This window comes from Stegastes partitus, unplaced genomic scaffold (assembly GCF_000690725.1).
Source record: "Stegastes partitus isolate 25-593 unplaced genomic scaffold, Stegastes_partitus-1.0.2 Scaffold484, whole genome shotgun sequence".
In the NCBI taxonomy this organism is placed as follows: Eukaryota; Metazoa; Chordata; class Actinopteri; family Pomacentridae; genus Stegastes; species Stegastes partitus.
In genome coordinates, this window is record NW_007578215.1 from 80,327 (window position 1) to 98,153 (window position 17,827).

The following is a 17,827-nucleotide window of genomic DNA, read 5'->3' on the forward strand; positions in this document are numbered from 1 at the left end:
AAATTACAAGACATTTTGGGCAAGTTTTGAATGATCATGGACATTGTTCGAGTCGCTTCATCAGTACAGCAGACAGACACATGGCATTTTAGAATGAAGAACACATCTGAGAAAATGAACAGAAACTTGATGTTTTCTTCAGACTGTGACTCCTGGATGGATGTAAAACTGATCTGGTGTCAGTTTCTACCAGAACTCAAATGTGTTTCTCATCCTAACATGTCATGTGTCTGTCTGCTGCACTGATGAAATTCTGAGGCTCAGAAATGATGGAAAATGTCCAATAAAAAGTGATAAATCTGGATCTTTGAGGGCCTGTAGCTCTGAAAATATTCACAGTTTTAATGTAAAACTTCATTAAATACACTAAAGTGTAGATAAAACACAGCTGATGGTGAGGAGGTCGGGGGGAACCTCTGATTAATTGTTCCTGGACCGATCCGGTGTTTAATGACAGTCCAGTTCTACATTGGACTGCTTCATGTTTTCGCTGTGAACGATGAAGCGGATTTATCGCTTGTTCTGGTTTATTTTCGGCCGTTTGCTCCGCTCACCTCCTGATCGTTTCCCTCATAAACCCGCTCCGTCGTAGATCTTCTTCGGGGGCCGAGGTGTGATGATTGGATGATTAAACTCGCTCGACAAAGACTCGTAAATTCTCTGCGTTTGGCTTAAAGCCCGAACATCGGCGCAGGTTCTGCATCAGCAAAGCGTTCCCGGGCAGATATAGTGCCGAAGCAGGTTTCTGCAAATAGAAGAGCGGGAGGAAAATCTGCTGGATCAAATTATTTCTTATCCAGAATGTATTTACGGCTCCAACACCTGAGTGAACAAACCAGGCTGCGTGATCTTAAACCTCTGAGCTCTGAGGAGTTTCTGGGCATTTTAAAGAATCTTTTATTTGTTCCCATCGTATGTTTCTCTGCAATATAAAGTCCTGCACCTCAGTGGAAACAGAATGAAGCAGGACAAAGAACTCAGAAATGTCTGTTGTGCAATATAAGATAGTCAGAACAGCATAAATCATAAAACCGGGAAAAAAAACTTGAATGAATATTTTGATTATTTATTCTACAAAAGTTTTGAAAAATGGTATAAATGTGTCCAACATTTTGTTAAAGAGCCTTCCAATGTTATCAGTGAACTAAAAATGCGGTTCCACATGCTGCAGACATTTAACTATTTCTTTTTTCAACTTATTTCCATGCTTGTCGTCTGCAGTTCAATAATAATAATAATTGATCAGATTTATATAGCGCTTTTCTAGACACTCAAAGACGCTCAACACTGTCAGTTATTCATTCACACACATTCATTCTGGTGGTGGTAGCTACGACTGTAGCCACAGCTGCCCTGGGGCAGACTGACAGAGGCGTGGCTGCCATTCTGCCCCTCCGAGCACCACCTCAAACAATCCATTCATACGCATTCACACCAGGCAAGGACACAACGACCATGAAACAGGTTACAGGGCGGAATCGAACTGCCGACCTTCCGATCATCGACCGACTCGCTCTACCACCTGAGCCACACAGTTCAACCGAGGAGCTTCTAAATTTTTGTCATGCAACCGTTAGTTACAGCAGAGTCACTGATGGCTTCACTTTTGGGCCTCAAGTTGTCAACTTTTTTGTTTTTTACAGAATCTAACTACAGTAAACAACCTATTTTTGGCGGTTTTTTTTTCTTTTTTTTAAAGCGAGACATATAGAATAAAGTGAACTTATTTAACCATGTAAAGGCTCATCACACCAGCTGAAACTTTTCTGTCTGTTTTTTCCGTACTTCCAGCTCTGATAGCTGATAATTAACTTATTTTTAGCCATTTTTGTAAAGTGGTTTTTGCAACCTGTCAGCAGAATGAAAAAATAAATACATTTTTGTTTTTGGGGTCCATGTATGTTCTGTTTAAAATTATGTTTTAAACACTTTAATGCAGATATTTGCCTCTAAAAGTCAGAGCAGGTTGAACATCGCTAAAAGTAGGCGATGAAAATATGTGAAAATATCTGCAGTTGTAGCTCAGATGTGTTTAAAACAAGACAGATGATTCAGGTTTATAATAATAAATAAATCAACGAGAGAAAATGAAATTAAAACTCAAGTAAAATCAGCAAAAGCTTTCAGATGAAAGTAGGTTTTACTGCAGAGCGTCTCCTGCTTTCTGCCTAAAGTGTTTTTCTAACAAACTCCTGCTCACTAAACAGTTGAATCAGGTTTTTATTCACTGAATTGGGTTTTTAAATGCTAATTTTATGGCTTTTCTGTTTTCTTTTCTGCAGCCTGTTGAAGGACTTTGTGAAAATAAAGTTTATTATTGTTGTAAAGTTTTAGCTCAGATGAGTTTAAAGGAAGAAACACATTGCAGAAATGATTCAGGTTTAAATAATAAAGAAAATAACTAACTGCTAATAAAAACTCAAGGCTCCTCATGAAGCTCTTGATTTTACTTGACTTTAAATTCCTTTTGAACTGTCGTTTTTTTCTCTTTTCTTTTTGTTTTAACCTTTTCAACACCATCTTTGCATGCTGACAGCCTGCTTAAATCTGGTTTTTATGCCTAATATGTGATCATTTTATGTTTTTTCTGTGTTACTCTGCAGCCTTTTGTGATAAAAGAGTTTAATACTGTTCTAAACAACCCACAGCAGCTCAGCCAGAGCCGCTCACAGGCTGCAGATTGTGTGTTTTCGGCCTGTCTAAACCTTCCCTGGCTGTCCTCCATGTCCCTCCGTCAGGCCCGGTGCTGCCTCGGTGCTGTGCGGGGTGACGCGTGTCGGCCTGGTGGCCAAGGGCCTGCTGATCAAAGGCGACATGGACCTGGAGCTGGTTCTGATGTGCAGGGAGAAGCCCACCAAACTACTGCTGTACACCGTCAGCGCCAACCTGCCGCTGCAGATCCAGGTAGGACAACCGAGTCACTCTACATCCAAAACGAGGCTTTAAACACGGCGAGGCGAGCTTCACGGCGGAAAAACACTCGTCCGCCGAGGACGAGCAGAAGTTGTTGATGTGCGATGAAAGCTCAGGAGTTTGTGCGGTGACATTGAGACGAGCCGACACCCCGAGGAGCCGCGACATGATGGAAATAATAAGAATAAAATAGTCAGAGCAGCAGCTCCGACTCCTGCAGCAGATGCCAGAATATATAAACAGCAGCTTATACGCATACAAGCAGCACAGCGTTGGTCGAATGCATCAAGAGTTGAGCTTTTCAGAGTCCAGAACACACACTGTGATGCTTTCAGTGCAGAAAACTAATCAGTCTCACAGGAATCAGAAATTGATTGTATTAAATTATATATCTGAATTTTTTTAAAGTCTGAATTCAGCTCATCAAAAGTTCCAATAACGTATTTTCACTTTCGTTGAAACTGAACAACTTTCAAAATTTTCAGAATCTGGTGAGACCGATTAGCTTCCGTAGAAAACACCGTATTTTCAAAATTTAAAAAAAAAAGAAGCCATAAAGAAAACATTTGATTCTGTCAGATGTCGTTAAAAGAGCTGAAGATGTTGCTCATCACGTTTGGAGATGAGAAAGTTTTGCTGTGAAGGCAAACTACAGATTTTTAATGAAATAGATTATATACGTATCATCTGTAAGTCCAGTTACATACTGCGTCATGTTTGGATCAAAGTTGACTTGTTTGTGATTTGCAACCTAAAACTAAGTTCTGTAAAATATTATGTCTGCGTTTTGAGAATTTCTCACGTTTTCACCCTAAAAAAAGTCCAATTCTACTGATGTTAGAGCCTCAAAAGATGGAGGTGTGTCAGAAAAGTTCCAGGATTGGTGTCATAAAAGATAGATTTCAAACCCAAACTGTAAACTACGAGACCATCAACCAGCTCGTCTACAAAGAGATCCTGCAGCGTTTGCTTCGTCCAGAGTTGTGGCAGGACAAGTCGTGGCTGCTTCACCATGACAACGCGCCTGCTCACGACACCCTGAGCATCCCACAGTTCCTGGATGAGAAGAACATCTCCGTGCTGGAGCAACCTCCCTACTTACCCCGCCTGGCTCCGTGGGGTTGTTTCCTCTTCCCCAAACTCAAAGGGGTCATCAAGGGGACCCGTTTAGAAGACGTGGACGACACCAAGATGGCTGTGACGACGGAGCTGCGGAGGATCCTGGAAGAATCCTTCCAGGACTGTATGGTGGCGTGTCAGTGAAGGCTGGGGAAGTGTGTTGGACTCCAGGGGGATTACTGCGAGGGGAAAACTTGTAATTTGTATTTGAAATATATCTTTTGTGACTCCAGTCCTGCAACTTATCTGACACACCTCATATGGGTCCAACCATATATGTACACTTACAGGAAGTTTATGGGCCTTAATACCACCACAAAATATTAATTCTTGTCAATTTGGGGTCATTTTGGACAATCCTTATCTTACTTTGAGCAAATCTTTGGTGAGTCTGGATGATTCTGCGTCATCCTGGACAAACATTTAGTCATTTTGGCCAAATTGTGAGCCGTCTTGGACAGATTTCTTGCCAAAATACTGCTGGAAACTCTTCTGTCTGTGTCCTCACCACATTTCAAGATTGTTGGAGTTAAATTTCTGGAGGCATTGGAGACTTAAAGTGGTTTTCTGGGTGAAACATTTCTTTGAGGGTGAAAATAGGGAAAATTTCAGGTGTGAAAACATATAAAATTATAAAATTTCAGCCAAAATATGTGACAGAATTTAGTTTTCAGTCCCAAATACCAGATAAAAATGACACTGCTGTCAGTGAGCTCGCGGGCTTGTTGTTGTCGTATCTGATTGAAACAACAAAGAAAAGCCGAGTGAGTCCCGGCGGTCCGAAGCGTGGGGGGAAATACTCCACCTCAGACAAATCAAGTGTGGTCTCATCAGCAGCAGCACATCAGCTCCACTTCACATCACCTCCTCTCCTGCCAACTAAAAACACTCCTTTCATCTGCGTTAAAAGAAGAAGAAACACCTCGGCCCTCTCCACGGCGTCTCGGCTCCATTCAGGCTGCAGCTTTGTGCTGGTAATGACTTTAAAACAGCTCAACCCAGCGCTGAATTCATTAGGACGCCGGGAAACATCGCTACCGCAGGATCTAATGCATGCAGTATCTGTACTCCTATCAATAGTACCCTCCAGACTACTAACACTGTCATTCACTGCAGTTTAATTAATGCATTTTCTGTTTGATACACTGGACTTTGTTTGGATTCTAATTTTTCTATTGACACGTACTACGGCAAAAAAAAAAAAGAAGAAAAAGAAACACATTAAATTCTCTAAATTCAGCCCAAGTGTTTGACAGACTCCTAAATGGCTCCTAAATAACAAATACGTCACTATTTTGTAAAAATACATAAAAACTGGAACCTTAAATTGATGTTAGAGCCTCAACAGTTGGTGAAATGTCGACCAAAGACTGTATTTTAGTAGAAAAATGGATCCATCCATATATAGACACTTAGAGGAACTTTCTAGGGCCATAATAGCACTCTTAGCTGAAATATTAAACTTTTTTCCCCCCCATTTTTAAGGGCTACTAATGAAAGATGTGGCCCAAATTACTCAAAAAATGTCTAAGAACTTAGAATTAGTCCAAATTGACCCACAAATGCCCAAAAATGACACACAAAAAAATGTCCAAAACAACTTAAATTCCATCCAAATTGATCCGAAATTGTCCAAATGGAATAATATTAGCATCGCTGTGCATCAAAATGTCTAAAAACTGGAACCTTGTCTTGTCAAACCTTCCCCACATCAGATTCTACTGATGTTAGAGCCTCAGCAGTTGATGAAATGTCGACCAAAGATTGTATTTTAGTAGAAATATGGATCCATCCATAGATAGACACTTAGAGAAACTTTCTGGGAACACAGTACCAACCGTTATGCTTTTTTTTTTTAAGGTCGAATAGTTAAATTTGTTCTTTGCTGGAGCCGTTTGATCATCTAGATCTGTGTCCTCACCAACTTTTATAGCTGGAGTTATATTTATATTGGGATTTATATTTTACGGAATTTTGAACCTTCAAAATGGCTTCCTGCTTAAGATGTTTTGGGGTTGTTGTTTTTTTCTTTGAGAGTGAAAATAGAAAAATTCCAGCTCTGTCAACATCGGAAATTCTCAAAATTCTGGCAAAAGATATTTCACAAAACATAATTTTGGATCCCAAAATCCCACCTTCATTTGAAATGTTGCCTTTTTTTTTTCATTTAAAGTGCCAATAATTAAAAACTTTGGCCTCTTTTGGAGCCTTTCAATCATTTAGATCTACTGTCTGCATTGTCACCAAAGCAGGAGTTAGACTTCTGGAGATATTAAACTCTGAAAATACCAAAAATTCTCACTCATGAAATTCTCTAAATGCTGCCTAAATATCTTACAGACGTTAGTTTTTGTCGATAAATAATAAGAAGTGAACCTGGAACTAAATCTGAAAAATTCATCTTGCTCATTTTCAGACATTATTTTTGGTTTTGAGGTTTTTTGTGTTGTGTATTTGTATTTTTTCTTTTTGCCTTTATGATACTTTAATAAGCACATTATTCAGATGTGTTATGAGAAATGTGAGCAGGAAAAGCTTAACAAAAGCAACAATTCTACAAAGATTTAACTCGAAACGTGTAAAAGTTGTGCATGAATCCGGCCTGTTGCCTCTCAGGGTTTCTATTTTAACTACATTTGTCAGCTGTTTTCTGACTCAAATAGCTTTTCGACAGAGCAGCAGGTAGCATCCACTCAGGCTTTATTTTACACCTGAAGCCCAGACTGAGGTATAATGTTACCTCTACGCTCCAACAACCCTGAGGTGAGTTTTAACATCCCGCCTCAAAGTCTGAGTTAAATAAATAATCTCACCAGAGGATCGTCTTCTTCACGTGGGTCTCCGGCTAATGCTACCTCAGCGTGCATCCCGCGGCCCTCGTCTCCGTTAATTACCTGCCGTAGCCGCCGTTCGTGCTTCATCATCAAGGGAGGAAGCCGTTTGAAGCTCTCATTTCCTGGGCCAAGCCGGCAGAGATTGACAGGCGGCGGGGTGATGGATGGGGTCATTTCTCGCCGAGACGAGATAGAGAGGATTGCACTTGAAAACATGCCACTGAAGGTAGCGCGGATCTGGAGGAGAAAAAAAACAAGATAGTTTGGCATGCTGGGAATTGGCTGGCAATAACAACAGGGGTGTAGACTGGATGAAATGAGGAGGAAAGCTGCATGTAAACACCACTGTTTGGGCCTTTTTTGCTGCTTTCATCGGACTGTTCAGTGCTGAGAGCAAAAAAATAATGCTGTGTTTTGGAGTTTTCTTTTTCTCTTTTTCACAATTATTTCTCACGGCACCTGTATGCAAACCCATAGATGATGAAACAAAACCCACTACTCAGTCTCAATAACAGTGGCACAAACAAAAAAGTCTCATCAACATTAAGACCTGCAACATAATGACTCATATACCTCACTAATCCATCAGTGCAACAACAGAGTGATGCCATGTCCTTCTCTTTTTTTTTTTTTTTAACAAATTCACTCATTAGTCTCTAATCCTGTCTGTTTTGGGGTTTTTTCCGGTGGTTATTAATAATGTAGGATCAATGAAAGCCAAGTTTCTAATTAAAATCCTGCCAGGAAAGGCAGCAATTGTGCCAAATGAGCTCCTTGAAACGCTTTAAACCCATGAAACCAAGCTGCAAATTCCAGGGCTGAAAACTGAAGCCAAGGCTGAAGTGCCAAAAACTGCAGTTCCGCAAACGCTCCACTAGAGGCTGCTCCAAAAGTCATAGACATCCATGTTAAAATGTCAAAGTTTACAGCAGGAAGAAAGTTGTTTATAGGCTGGTTCAAAAGCCTAGTTGGGTGTCTGTTGCTAAGCTACCTTTTTGTGGCAAATGTACAGGGGATGAGTTTTAAAATGACTCCCACGTTTGAACTACATTAAGTATTTGTACCGCTGCCTCAGCTTCATCCACCTCTTTGCTTATCCTTGGATTAGTCTAGAGTTAGTTAAATACACCGCCAGTTTCTCCTGGTTGAGTTGTGGTTACTGGTGATGAGTGGAAGTGACTGAGCAGGAATTCGGTCAGAATTACAACAGACCGACTGCTGTTTGGTTTATAGTGCAGCCAAACAGAAATTCTGTCTCTTTATTAAGGATGCCAAACAGCCAACTTCGTATTTGACTACTTCACAATAAAAGCTACATGCCTACCTGCCTACGTACCCCCCTACATGTGTAGCTGCCGAGGCATGTACCTACATCAAAATTACTTCCAGTCTTTTTAACCACCTATTTAGCTACCTACTTTCCATCTACATATCTGTTTATCTGTTTAGCTGCCTGCCTACCTACCTTCCAAACTAAGTTACTTATCAAGCTACCTCAGCACCTACATACCTACCTGTCCTGCCTACTTACTTTAGGTACTGTCTACCCACCAACTTACTTACCTAGGTATGTACCCAGTTATTATTTTACCTACTTACCTACCTACCATCCCATCTGCCAACCTGTCCACCTACCTACCTACCCACCATCCCATCTGCTTACCTGTGAATCTACCTACCTAACCGCCTACCAACCAACCTACCTACCTACCTAGCTATCTTTGTGTCTACCTACCTACTGTCCCATCTGCTTACCTGCATATCTACTTAGCTACCTACCTTTGTATCTACCTACCTAACTGCCTACCTACCTACCATCCCATCTGCCAACCTGTCCACCTACCTACCTACCATCCCATCTGCTTGCCTGTGAATCTACCTACCTAACCGCCAACCAACCAACCAACTTACCTATCGAGCTACCTTTGTACCTACCTACCTACCTACCTACCTACCTACCTACCTACCTACTGTCCCATCTGCCTACCTGCCCATCTACTTAGATATCTAAGCACCCACCCACCTACCTACATCCCTACATACCTAGTTACATACCCAGTTATCTTGGTATCTCCCTACTGTCCCATCAGCCTACCCATCCATCTACTTAGCTACCCAACCACCCACCCACCCATCTACCTCCCTATCTATCTAGTTACGTACCCAGTTACCTACCTACCTACCTACCTACCTACATACCTACCTACCTACCTACCTACCTACCAACCTACCCATTTATCCCACAAATAGGTTTAATTAAGTCTCATATCTCTAAACGGCATCAGAAAACAGCGAAATAAACACAATAAACAAACTCGAAGTATAACCAGACTGTGTTATCGTGCTAATGGAATTCATTTTGTGGAGTATTTACAGCAAATTAAAACAAGATCAATAAACTTCTTATTAGAATATGATGAACTGGAAAATTAAGAGTAGCAGCCTGTTTCAGAGAACAGTATGAGCCTCTCTGCGACTTAATCAACTGTATTTATGTGCATATCTTTTATATTATTCTCTCTGTATGACTGTTAAAGTGATTTTACACATTAGAGGACCTTGTTGAGTGAGCCTCATTCTTTACAGCCAGTGTTGTGATATTTTTAATTAATCGCGCAGCCCTGCCTTGCAGACAATGACGGACGACAAATACGAAGTGCGGTCGAGCGTTCCCGAGGCAGCCATCCAGGTGTGCAGCACCAAAGACCCTCAACTCACCCTGAAGATCATCTTATCCTCCTTAGCCATGAGGGAGGATCATGGCACCACAGAAGAAGAAGGTACCGACTCCTCCTCCCCTACTTGCCAAGTTTCTATTTGACTTTCACATGACAACAGAAGGCTGAAAAGGGGAACGTAGAGTTAGAAAAGTGCTGCGAAACCCGATCCAAAAAGTGGGAGGCAGTGTGGGGAGCAAATTGTGCAGGATGATACATGGAGAGGGCTGAAAGCTGAGAGGAGAACAGGGCAAAAAGGAGAAGGGATGATATGGATCTGGGTCAAGTGTGGTGGAAATAGCAGATGGCCGGGGAAGGATGATTTCCGCAGGGGGAAGTGTTGGGTTGGGATTGACGAAAAAGGAGACGCCTGTCTCAGGTGTCCGCTCGTATCATCCTGCAACTCCGAGAAGATTCAGTTGTTGTTCTTGGACAGATGCATTAAAAACAGACATTCCAGCAAAGTAATACCTCACAAACAACTCGGTTAACTTGCCCCCCGTCAGGTGTCTGTACTGTAAGTCAAGAGCTGACGTTTGCCGTTGGTGGTTTCACTTTGTTTGTTTTCCCCCCTAACAAATTAAAAATGAATAAAAGTCGAGTCGGGAACTGAAGAGCTGCCATTACAGAGCAGCGAGTCCCGTTGTGGTTTCCGCTCCCACTGGGAAAGATTGAGTCAAGCCTTCACAAAAGGTAGAAAAATGGATTCTGCCGAGCGGGAGAGAAGCTGCTCCGATGCACAGCTGTTGAGCGCAGAGTCACAACAAAGGGAGTCATTTTTCCTTCAGGTTCAACATCCTGTCAGCACAAACCAGGACACCGTTCTGTGTTTTTTCCTTTGTTCTCTTGTCTCGCTCGGGCTCGTTAGACGTTGTGAAATCCCGTAAACAAGATCGTCCCTCTAAGTCTCAGTTAGCAAGAGCAGGAGAAACTGTCCTGACAGGGTTTTGTACGCTCATAATTAGAATAAAATGATCTAAATAGACGACGACGGGGGAGTTCCCTTGGAGAAACACCTCGTTTAATGTAGCTCTGTGTTGCCTGGTCTGGGTTTCAGCAGCATTTTTCCACACTGCTATCGAATCTCCAACTGAATCTTTTTATTAGCGACTTACAAAAAAAGGTTTGAGCCCAGCGTTTCTTCAACCAGCTGAAATTATAAATGTGAAGTCAAACATTTAACTTGCCTCGTAGCTTAGCGAGCCCATATTCAGCTTTTTGTGTTCTTCCCTTTCCTTTAGCGTGTTGTATCGCTGCTTTTTGTGCATGTAAACGTTCAAAGTCGATGCCAAAGACAGTTATATCTCCCTGAAACACCTTCTTTAAAGTCCAGGCTTTTCCGTGAACAGCTTTGGAACGATACGGTTCATGTCCGCAGGATCCGTCATTTCTACACCGCACAATTAATGTCTGTTTAAACAGCCGTGTGGCGCATTTCGGTAGCGCTGCGCTGCGTTTCATTTGCATAAATTTGCAGTCTGGGCTGCTTCATGCAAGTCAGGAGCTTCTGGAAATGTGAAAACAAGCAGAATCGTGAGCTCGTAGGGTATCATTTATCATCTGTTTGTTCACTTCATGCCCGTGCGTCTTTGTTGTCGGGGAAACTACTTTGTGTTAGTGGAGTAACTTTCAATTAGCTCAGTGTGTTTGTGTAAAGGTTGCATGAGGTAGAAGGCTTTTTGTCTTTGGAAACTTTGACTCTTTCTTCATTTCTTGCATGGTGTGGACAGACGGTTAAACTAGTATGTATACTGATCAATGATAGGATTTCTGTCTGTTTGGTATTAAAGCTGGTACATTCTCCTTTGAGAATCTTGACAAACTTTACTATTCTACAGATTTTATACGATCTTGATCGTTGACTAGATCTTGTCTCGACTTTCATGGCTCCTCCTTTAACTGCCAGCTCTTAATGAAATTTCAGAAAGTGGAAATTGCAATCTGGAAGTGCTTTGATATCTTTTTATAGCCCTCCTCCTGTTTGTAGGCATTAATTAGCTTCATTTTCAGACCCCAGGGTTGTTAAGTGGTACCACAAGGTCTGAAGAGTCAGAGGATTTATCAGTTTAGGTTTAACAAGTTAATGCAGGTTTGGAACGAACTTTTGTTGTTTTTTACATACATGAAATACAAAGTTCAACATTTAAAGAAGGGCACTTTGATATCTGTTGTTTGTGTATTTACATCTTTACACCTGAAAAATCAACTAAATGTCCAGACAGCTGTATACTTTTATAATTATTTCTTCCTAAACATTGATCATAAAAATCAGAAATACGACCAAATCTTTGCTTAGAATCCTTTAACTGAAGTAAAACCAGCCTTTAAATCTTTAGCTGTTTGTCTCATGTTCAGGCTGTAGCTGCAGGTTATTAATTAACGAGGTGTTTCTTCCTTGTTTGGAAACTAAAGGTGACACGTGGGGTTTTCCTGAGCCAAACAAAGCATATTTTAACTGATCTGTATCTGTACAAACCTAATTCGATCCTTTGTTTAAGTCATAAAGGGAGGACACAATTAGTAGCAGGAAGTCTGGGAGGCAAATTTCAGCAGCGTTTCCAGTTCATAATTAATGAGTTGATAACATAAACTGAGCACCATGGATATATGCCCTGTGCTGCTGTTTCAGTCAGCAAATACATGTTTTGACTGCAAAGGTGGCGCTATTGCACACACGAACACTGTCCTAGTCTATCCTGGTTTGATTTAAACCTATTAGTGGTCATTAAGCATCACAGAAGTCTTTGTCATGGTGCCCGTTGCTCGCTAAAAGTTCACTGATAGATGTTATTAGTACTGTTGAAACCCAGCCCAATCGGTGCTGCCTGATGAGGGCTCTTCAGGGATGTTGAATGTGCTGAGTGATCCATACTGGTCTAACTGGTTCCCCCAGCTTTTTGTACCTCCTGTCGCTTGGGTCTGCTCACTAACTGTTGGTTTTCTTGTTGTAGCTTGGAATTTTAGTCAACAAATACATGATTTGGCCACAAAGTTACACATAACAACTCTGTGCTAGTTGATCCAGACTTGTCTAAAGGACATGAGCTGTGTCCACAGGTCATTAAGTGTCACAGAAGTCTTTGTCATGGTGTCCGTTGCTAGCTAAAACTGGTCTAACTGGTTCCCCCAGGTGTTTATGCCTCCTGTTGTTGGTCTGTGCTCACTAACTGTTGCTTTTGTTGTCGTAGATGCTATTTTAGTCCACAAATAAATGATTTGGCCACAAAGTTACACATAAAAACTCTGTTCTAATTTATTCCAGCTTGTGTAAAGGACACAAACTCTGTTCAGAGGCCATTAAGCATCACAGACGTCTTTTCCATGGTGTCCGTTGCTAGCTAAATCTGATCTAACTGGTTCCACCCACTGTTATTACCTCCTGTCGCTGGTCTCTGCTCACTAACTGTTGCTTTTCTTCTTGTAGCTTGGAATTTTAGTCAACAAATACATGATTTGGCCGCGAAGTTACACATAAAAACTCTGTCCTAGTTGATCCCGGCTTGTCTTAAACACATGAGCTCTGTCCAGAGGTCATTAAGCATCACGATGGTGCCCGTTGCTAGCTAAACCTGGTCTAACTGGTTCCCCCAGCTGTTTATGCCTCCTGTCGCTGGCCTCTGCTCACTGACTGTTGGTTTTGTTGCCGTAGCTCCGCAGGTCGGCTCGCTGTCTGGATTGAAACTCCTCTGCGGCTGACGAGGCGTCCCCCCCCACCCAGCAGCAGGAGACCCCCCGGGTACAAGGGGCTTCCCCAACAACCAAACCCAACCAACCCACCCACTCTCTGCCTCAGACATGCTCCTCTACCTCCCCTCCTACCCCCCCTCTCCTCTCCCCTCTGTTGACTGGACTTCTCTCTGGGTCACCATGAAATTCTGGTCCATGTCTTCAACCGAGCACACAGACCAAAAAGGACAAAAAAAAAGAAAAGAAAAAGAAAAAGAGACTACATTACCCAGCAGCCCAGCTCCTGTTTTTACTTTAACAACTCTCTCTTCTGATCAATTCTTCTATTGGCTCAGAACGACATCCCATAATTTCATGCTGGATAGACGTGTTAATTGAATTAATCTGATGTCCTGGTCACTAATCAAAATCCCCCCGAAGCTGATGATGTCGAGGAGACTTTATCGGGGGTTGTCCTTATCTGTATGTGGTCCTGACCCGGGACTGATGCTCCCTTCATGGCCTGCCTCTGGGAACCACCAGCCAGGAAAAAAACAAAACATAGAAATCTGTAAACAAATGCATAAATCCTGCTTTTTCACTGAAATGCTGCAAAAAAAAAAAACTCAAGCGCAGTTGCAGACATTTGCAATGAAATCCTCGTTTCTTTAGCCGCTCTGTTACGGAGTCTCGAGTGTGCCACCAGAATAACTGAGTGCTAACCGAACGGCCAGCTGGTCAATCAGCTGCTGCTGTCAGTCGCATCTAATTCAATTTGTAGACGGCGCTCCGTGTGCATGCGTTTAAATGACAGAGAATTATCTTCAAATGAAGGCTAATCGGAACATTTAGGACGAACGTCAAACCGAGAGACAAATTAGTCGTGAGATCGGGTGCAAAAAGCGATTTTTTTAACCTTAATTTCAAGGTTAATTGTGGAAAAAATGAGTAATTTACGTGTATGCGGAGTGCAGGTGGTGAAATGTGCGAAGGAAAGACCGGGATGAAGGGTAAAGTCTGTTTGGAGCTATAATTCAGAGAGACGCTGCCTCGGGTCTGTGCATCTGCAGAGACAATTAACGGTTTAATTAAATGATTGAGGAAAACGGATCATTTATTAATCGTCACGGTAAAGGTTCACCTGAGCTTAACAAATCAAGTAATTCTCTGTTTCATGTCAATTAAGTTCAACTGTTCACCATTTTCTGATATTTATGAACTAAACAAATAATTAAGGTTTGACAAAAATAATCAGGAGATGAGCTCAGTAATTGTTTTTAAACTAAATGTGGAATTTTAAGCTTAATATTTAATTTCTTATTTTAAAGTCAAAATAACTGAATGCTGCTTTTAATTTATTGTGTTTTCATGTGTTTTTTAGTTTTAAAAACATAGCATTTAAAGCCAAATAGCTGCATGCTGTCTTTTCCTTGATAAAGTTAATGACATCACTGGCCTGTTTGTGCTTTTATATTTAATAAATTCAACAGTTGGAGTTTTTATTTTAACCAATGTCAGGAAAAATAACTGCAAATTGTACATTTTAAGGAGATTTTTCTCTGTTTTCTGTCATTTACTGAATAAACAATTAGCTGAGGATGTAAATAAAACGAATCTTTTTTTACTTTTTTGAACACAAGCGTCTTTGAAATGATTAAACTCCTAATTCAGAATTCAGAGCAGCTGCTTTTAGTCAAATGTTTTTATATTATCATTTTGTTTTTTGTATTTTTACTTTTAAAGAGTTAAGAGAGTTTTAAAAAATGAAATAAAATCAACAGACTCGCCAACAATGACAATAATCCTTTTTGATTTTATGAAAATAATTTCCTTTAATTATTTAAACTCCTAATTCAGAACTCAGAGCAGAATGCTGCAGAGTTTAAATGTTTATTTTGTACTTTTAAATGAATGTATTATTATTAAAAATTGGCACACTTGCGACTCCGTAGTTTTGATTTAGTGTTTGTGATTCTTTATGTAGTTTCTCGTTTGTACAAAGACGATGAAGCCTCCAGATGCACCAACCAGCCAAAGACCTGCACCTAAAGTCTGCAGAATCACAGGCTGCTTAGTGGAGCTCTATTACCCAGCAGCCCCGGGGGCAGAACATGGAGGCCGTCAGTCCTGGTTAGTGGAGGAGCAGCGACACCGAACCTCGTGTCTCTCATCAGCTCCTTCGTTTGTCTTCCACCTCTTCATCCTGTTCAGCTTCACTTCGGTCTCTACGGCGACGGACTGCAGAACCACGCGCAGCGACTCTCGGCTGGCCGTCAAACCCAAATCTGATGTTTGGTTTCGCCTGAACGACCCAGAGCTTTTTAAACGCTCTGCAGAACATCTCCCCGATTCCATCTCTGCTGCTCCATGAGAGATCTTTAAACATCTGATAAGGATCTGATGTCAGCAGCGTGTGAAGGCTGAAGAGTAAAGACACGGTTTTAGACCATGTTCTGTGTCTGCAGCAGATTCTGGACCACGACTGTAGAAGTGAACTGAGTTAGTCGCCACGGCGCCACCTGGCAAAATGTTGACCGTTAAAGTACACAACTTATCGTTTTACAGGTTTAATCCTCACAAAAAACGACTTTCTGTCCAAATAGTTAAAGTTTCAAAAGTTTATTCCACCAATATGCCATTTTGTGTCCAAGTATTTAGTTTTCTAGCCACTAGTCCACCCAAAACAGTGCTGTCTAATGAACGAGCTACATTTTTAAAGGTTTATTCCACCCAAAATAGTACTTTCCAATGAACAAGTTAGAGGTTTAAATCCTAATTTACACCAAAATACTATTTGCTCTTCAACTAAATCATACTTTCTAAGAAAAAACGTGATTTAAAGTTTTGTTTTGCTTAAAATATTCCCATTTTATGTCCAAGGACTTGTAGTTTTAAAGGTTTTTTTGTACTCAAATCGTTTTCTTTACTGAACAAGTTGTTGGGTTTACCATTTTATTCCACCCAAAATACTATTTTCTGTTCAAGTACTTATAGATTAAGAGGGTTATTCCACCCCAAAAATAGCTTTCCGTCCTCATACTCATTGTTTTAAAGATTTATTCCAACCAAAATTACATTTTCTGTCCAAGTATTTATAGTATTCAAGGTTAATTATATTTAAATACTACTTGTTAACAAAAAAATCGAGGTTTTAAAGGTTTGTTCCACCAAAAATACCATTTTCTATCCAATTACTTACAATAATTGGAAGGTTTATTCCATGCAAACTGTTCTTTCTAACAAACAAGTTGTGCAATTTCATCCCCAAATGCTAATTTCTATCCAAATACTGATAGTTTCAAAGGTTTATTCCACCCAAATAGTACTTTCTAATTAAAAGTTCTAGGTTTAAAGATTTATTGCACCAAAAACTTCCCTTTGGAGGAAACAAGTATACGCCCCCAGAACAGAAAGTGCTACAGCTGTGGTCCTGAACCTGCAGCCTCCTCTGCTGCAGACTCTCTGAATCCAGGTCTTAGCCTTCCTGGCTGAGCTCAGCAACAAACCCGTGAGCCTTCGCCGTGCCTTGTGGTCTGCAGTCCGTTCCCCCTTTTGTTCGTCTGCTTGACCGTCCCACCGTGGACGCCCCTTAGCTGCTCCCGAGAACAGACAGCCTTCACTTTCTTTCCAGGGTGGCGTTCTCACTCTCAGATGTTTATGTTGTCGTTGTCATCTGCTGTCACTCTTCTTCTGCTGTCCTTCTCCCATGGCTCGGCCTTGGTCATGGCAGGAAGCTCCCCACAGGAACCCGGTGTGGAGAGACTGTTTCAGTCAAACATAAACATCTGACCAACCCCGCAAGAGTGAAAATACCAGCATGGCGCCCCACAAAACACTCCCTCCAAGTGGAATAGCTAATGCTACTGCTGCCCCAGTCTCAGGCACCGTTTCTGAGTCCTTGTTCCAAAGTGTGATCTCTAATCTGGCTGCTGGTCCTGAGTCGTCGCCATGCTCTCATTTTCGTCCTGCGCTGTAATTGATAACACACTAATCTGGCGTGTTCCATCGCCTCCAGCCACTGATCTGCATCTAGAGTGAGACTCCGGCCGGGCGGCATGCGCTCACGTCTCCTCCGGTTCCTCCTGTCAAGTCATGAACAGATCCTGCCTTGTGCATGAGAATCCCCATCCTTCTCCCAGAAATGAAAAAAATATATAAAATTACACAATCTCTCAAATTTCCCCCCTCCTCAGCTCATTCGGTCAGATCAGTGGGTTTGCTAATAAGTAGCTGTCCGACCCTGCTGCCTGTGTGTCTGTGCTGGATGGTGGGAGGCCAATGTGGTCACGCTCAGTCTGTCCCGTCTCGTCCAATCAGAGGAAGGCGACCGGGGCGGCGACAAGCAGCGGCGGGAGGACGAGGAGGAGGATGAAGACGAGGACGTCCTGGACCGGCAGCGGTGCCAGGCGGCGCTGGCTTCGCTCCGACACGCCAAATGGTTCCAGGTGAGCACAGCTGGGCTCCGACAGAACCGGTCCGGGCGCGTTTGTGTTCTGGCAGCGAGTCTCAACTTTAATATTCAACCACGTCTCTGAAAATCACATCAGTTTGCTTTAATGTGCAGCAGCAGTTGGGCTC

The 17,827-nt window shown here is 41.8% G+C and overlaps 1 protein-coding gene across 2 annotated transcripts in view; it reads left to right on the forward strand.

The window, feature by feature from the left end:
• Positions 1-17,827, forward strand: part of LOC103361048 (spermatid perinuclear RNA-binding protein-like) — a 60,860-nt gene that overhangs the window by 877 nt on the left and 42,156 nt on the right. For both annotated transcript variants that reach the window (XM_008287039.1, XM_008287038.1), the window contains exons 2-4: positions 2,739-2,904; positions 9,499-9,646; positions 17,567-17,694. In XM_008287039.1, the coding sequence (XP_008285261.1) occupies positions 2,739-2,904; positions 9,499-9,646; positions 17,567-17,694 (442 nt within the window). The remainder of the gene's footprint in view (positions 1-2,738; positions 2,905-9,498; positions 9,647-17,566; positions 17,695-17,827) is intronic.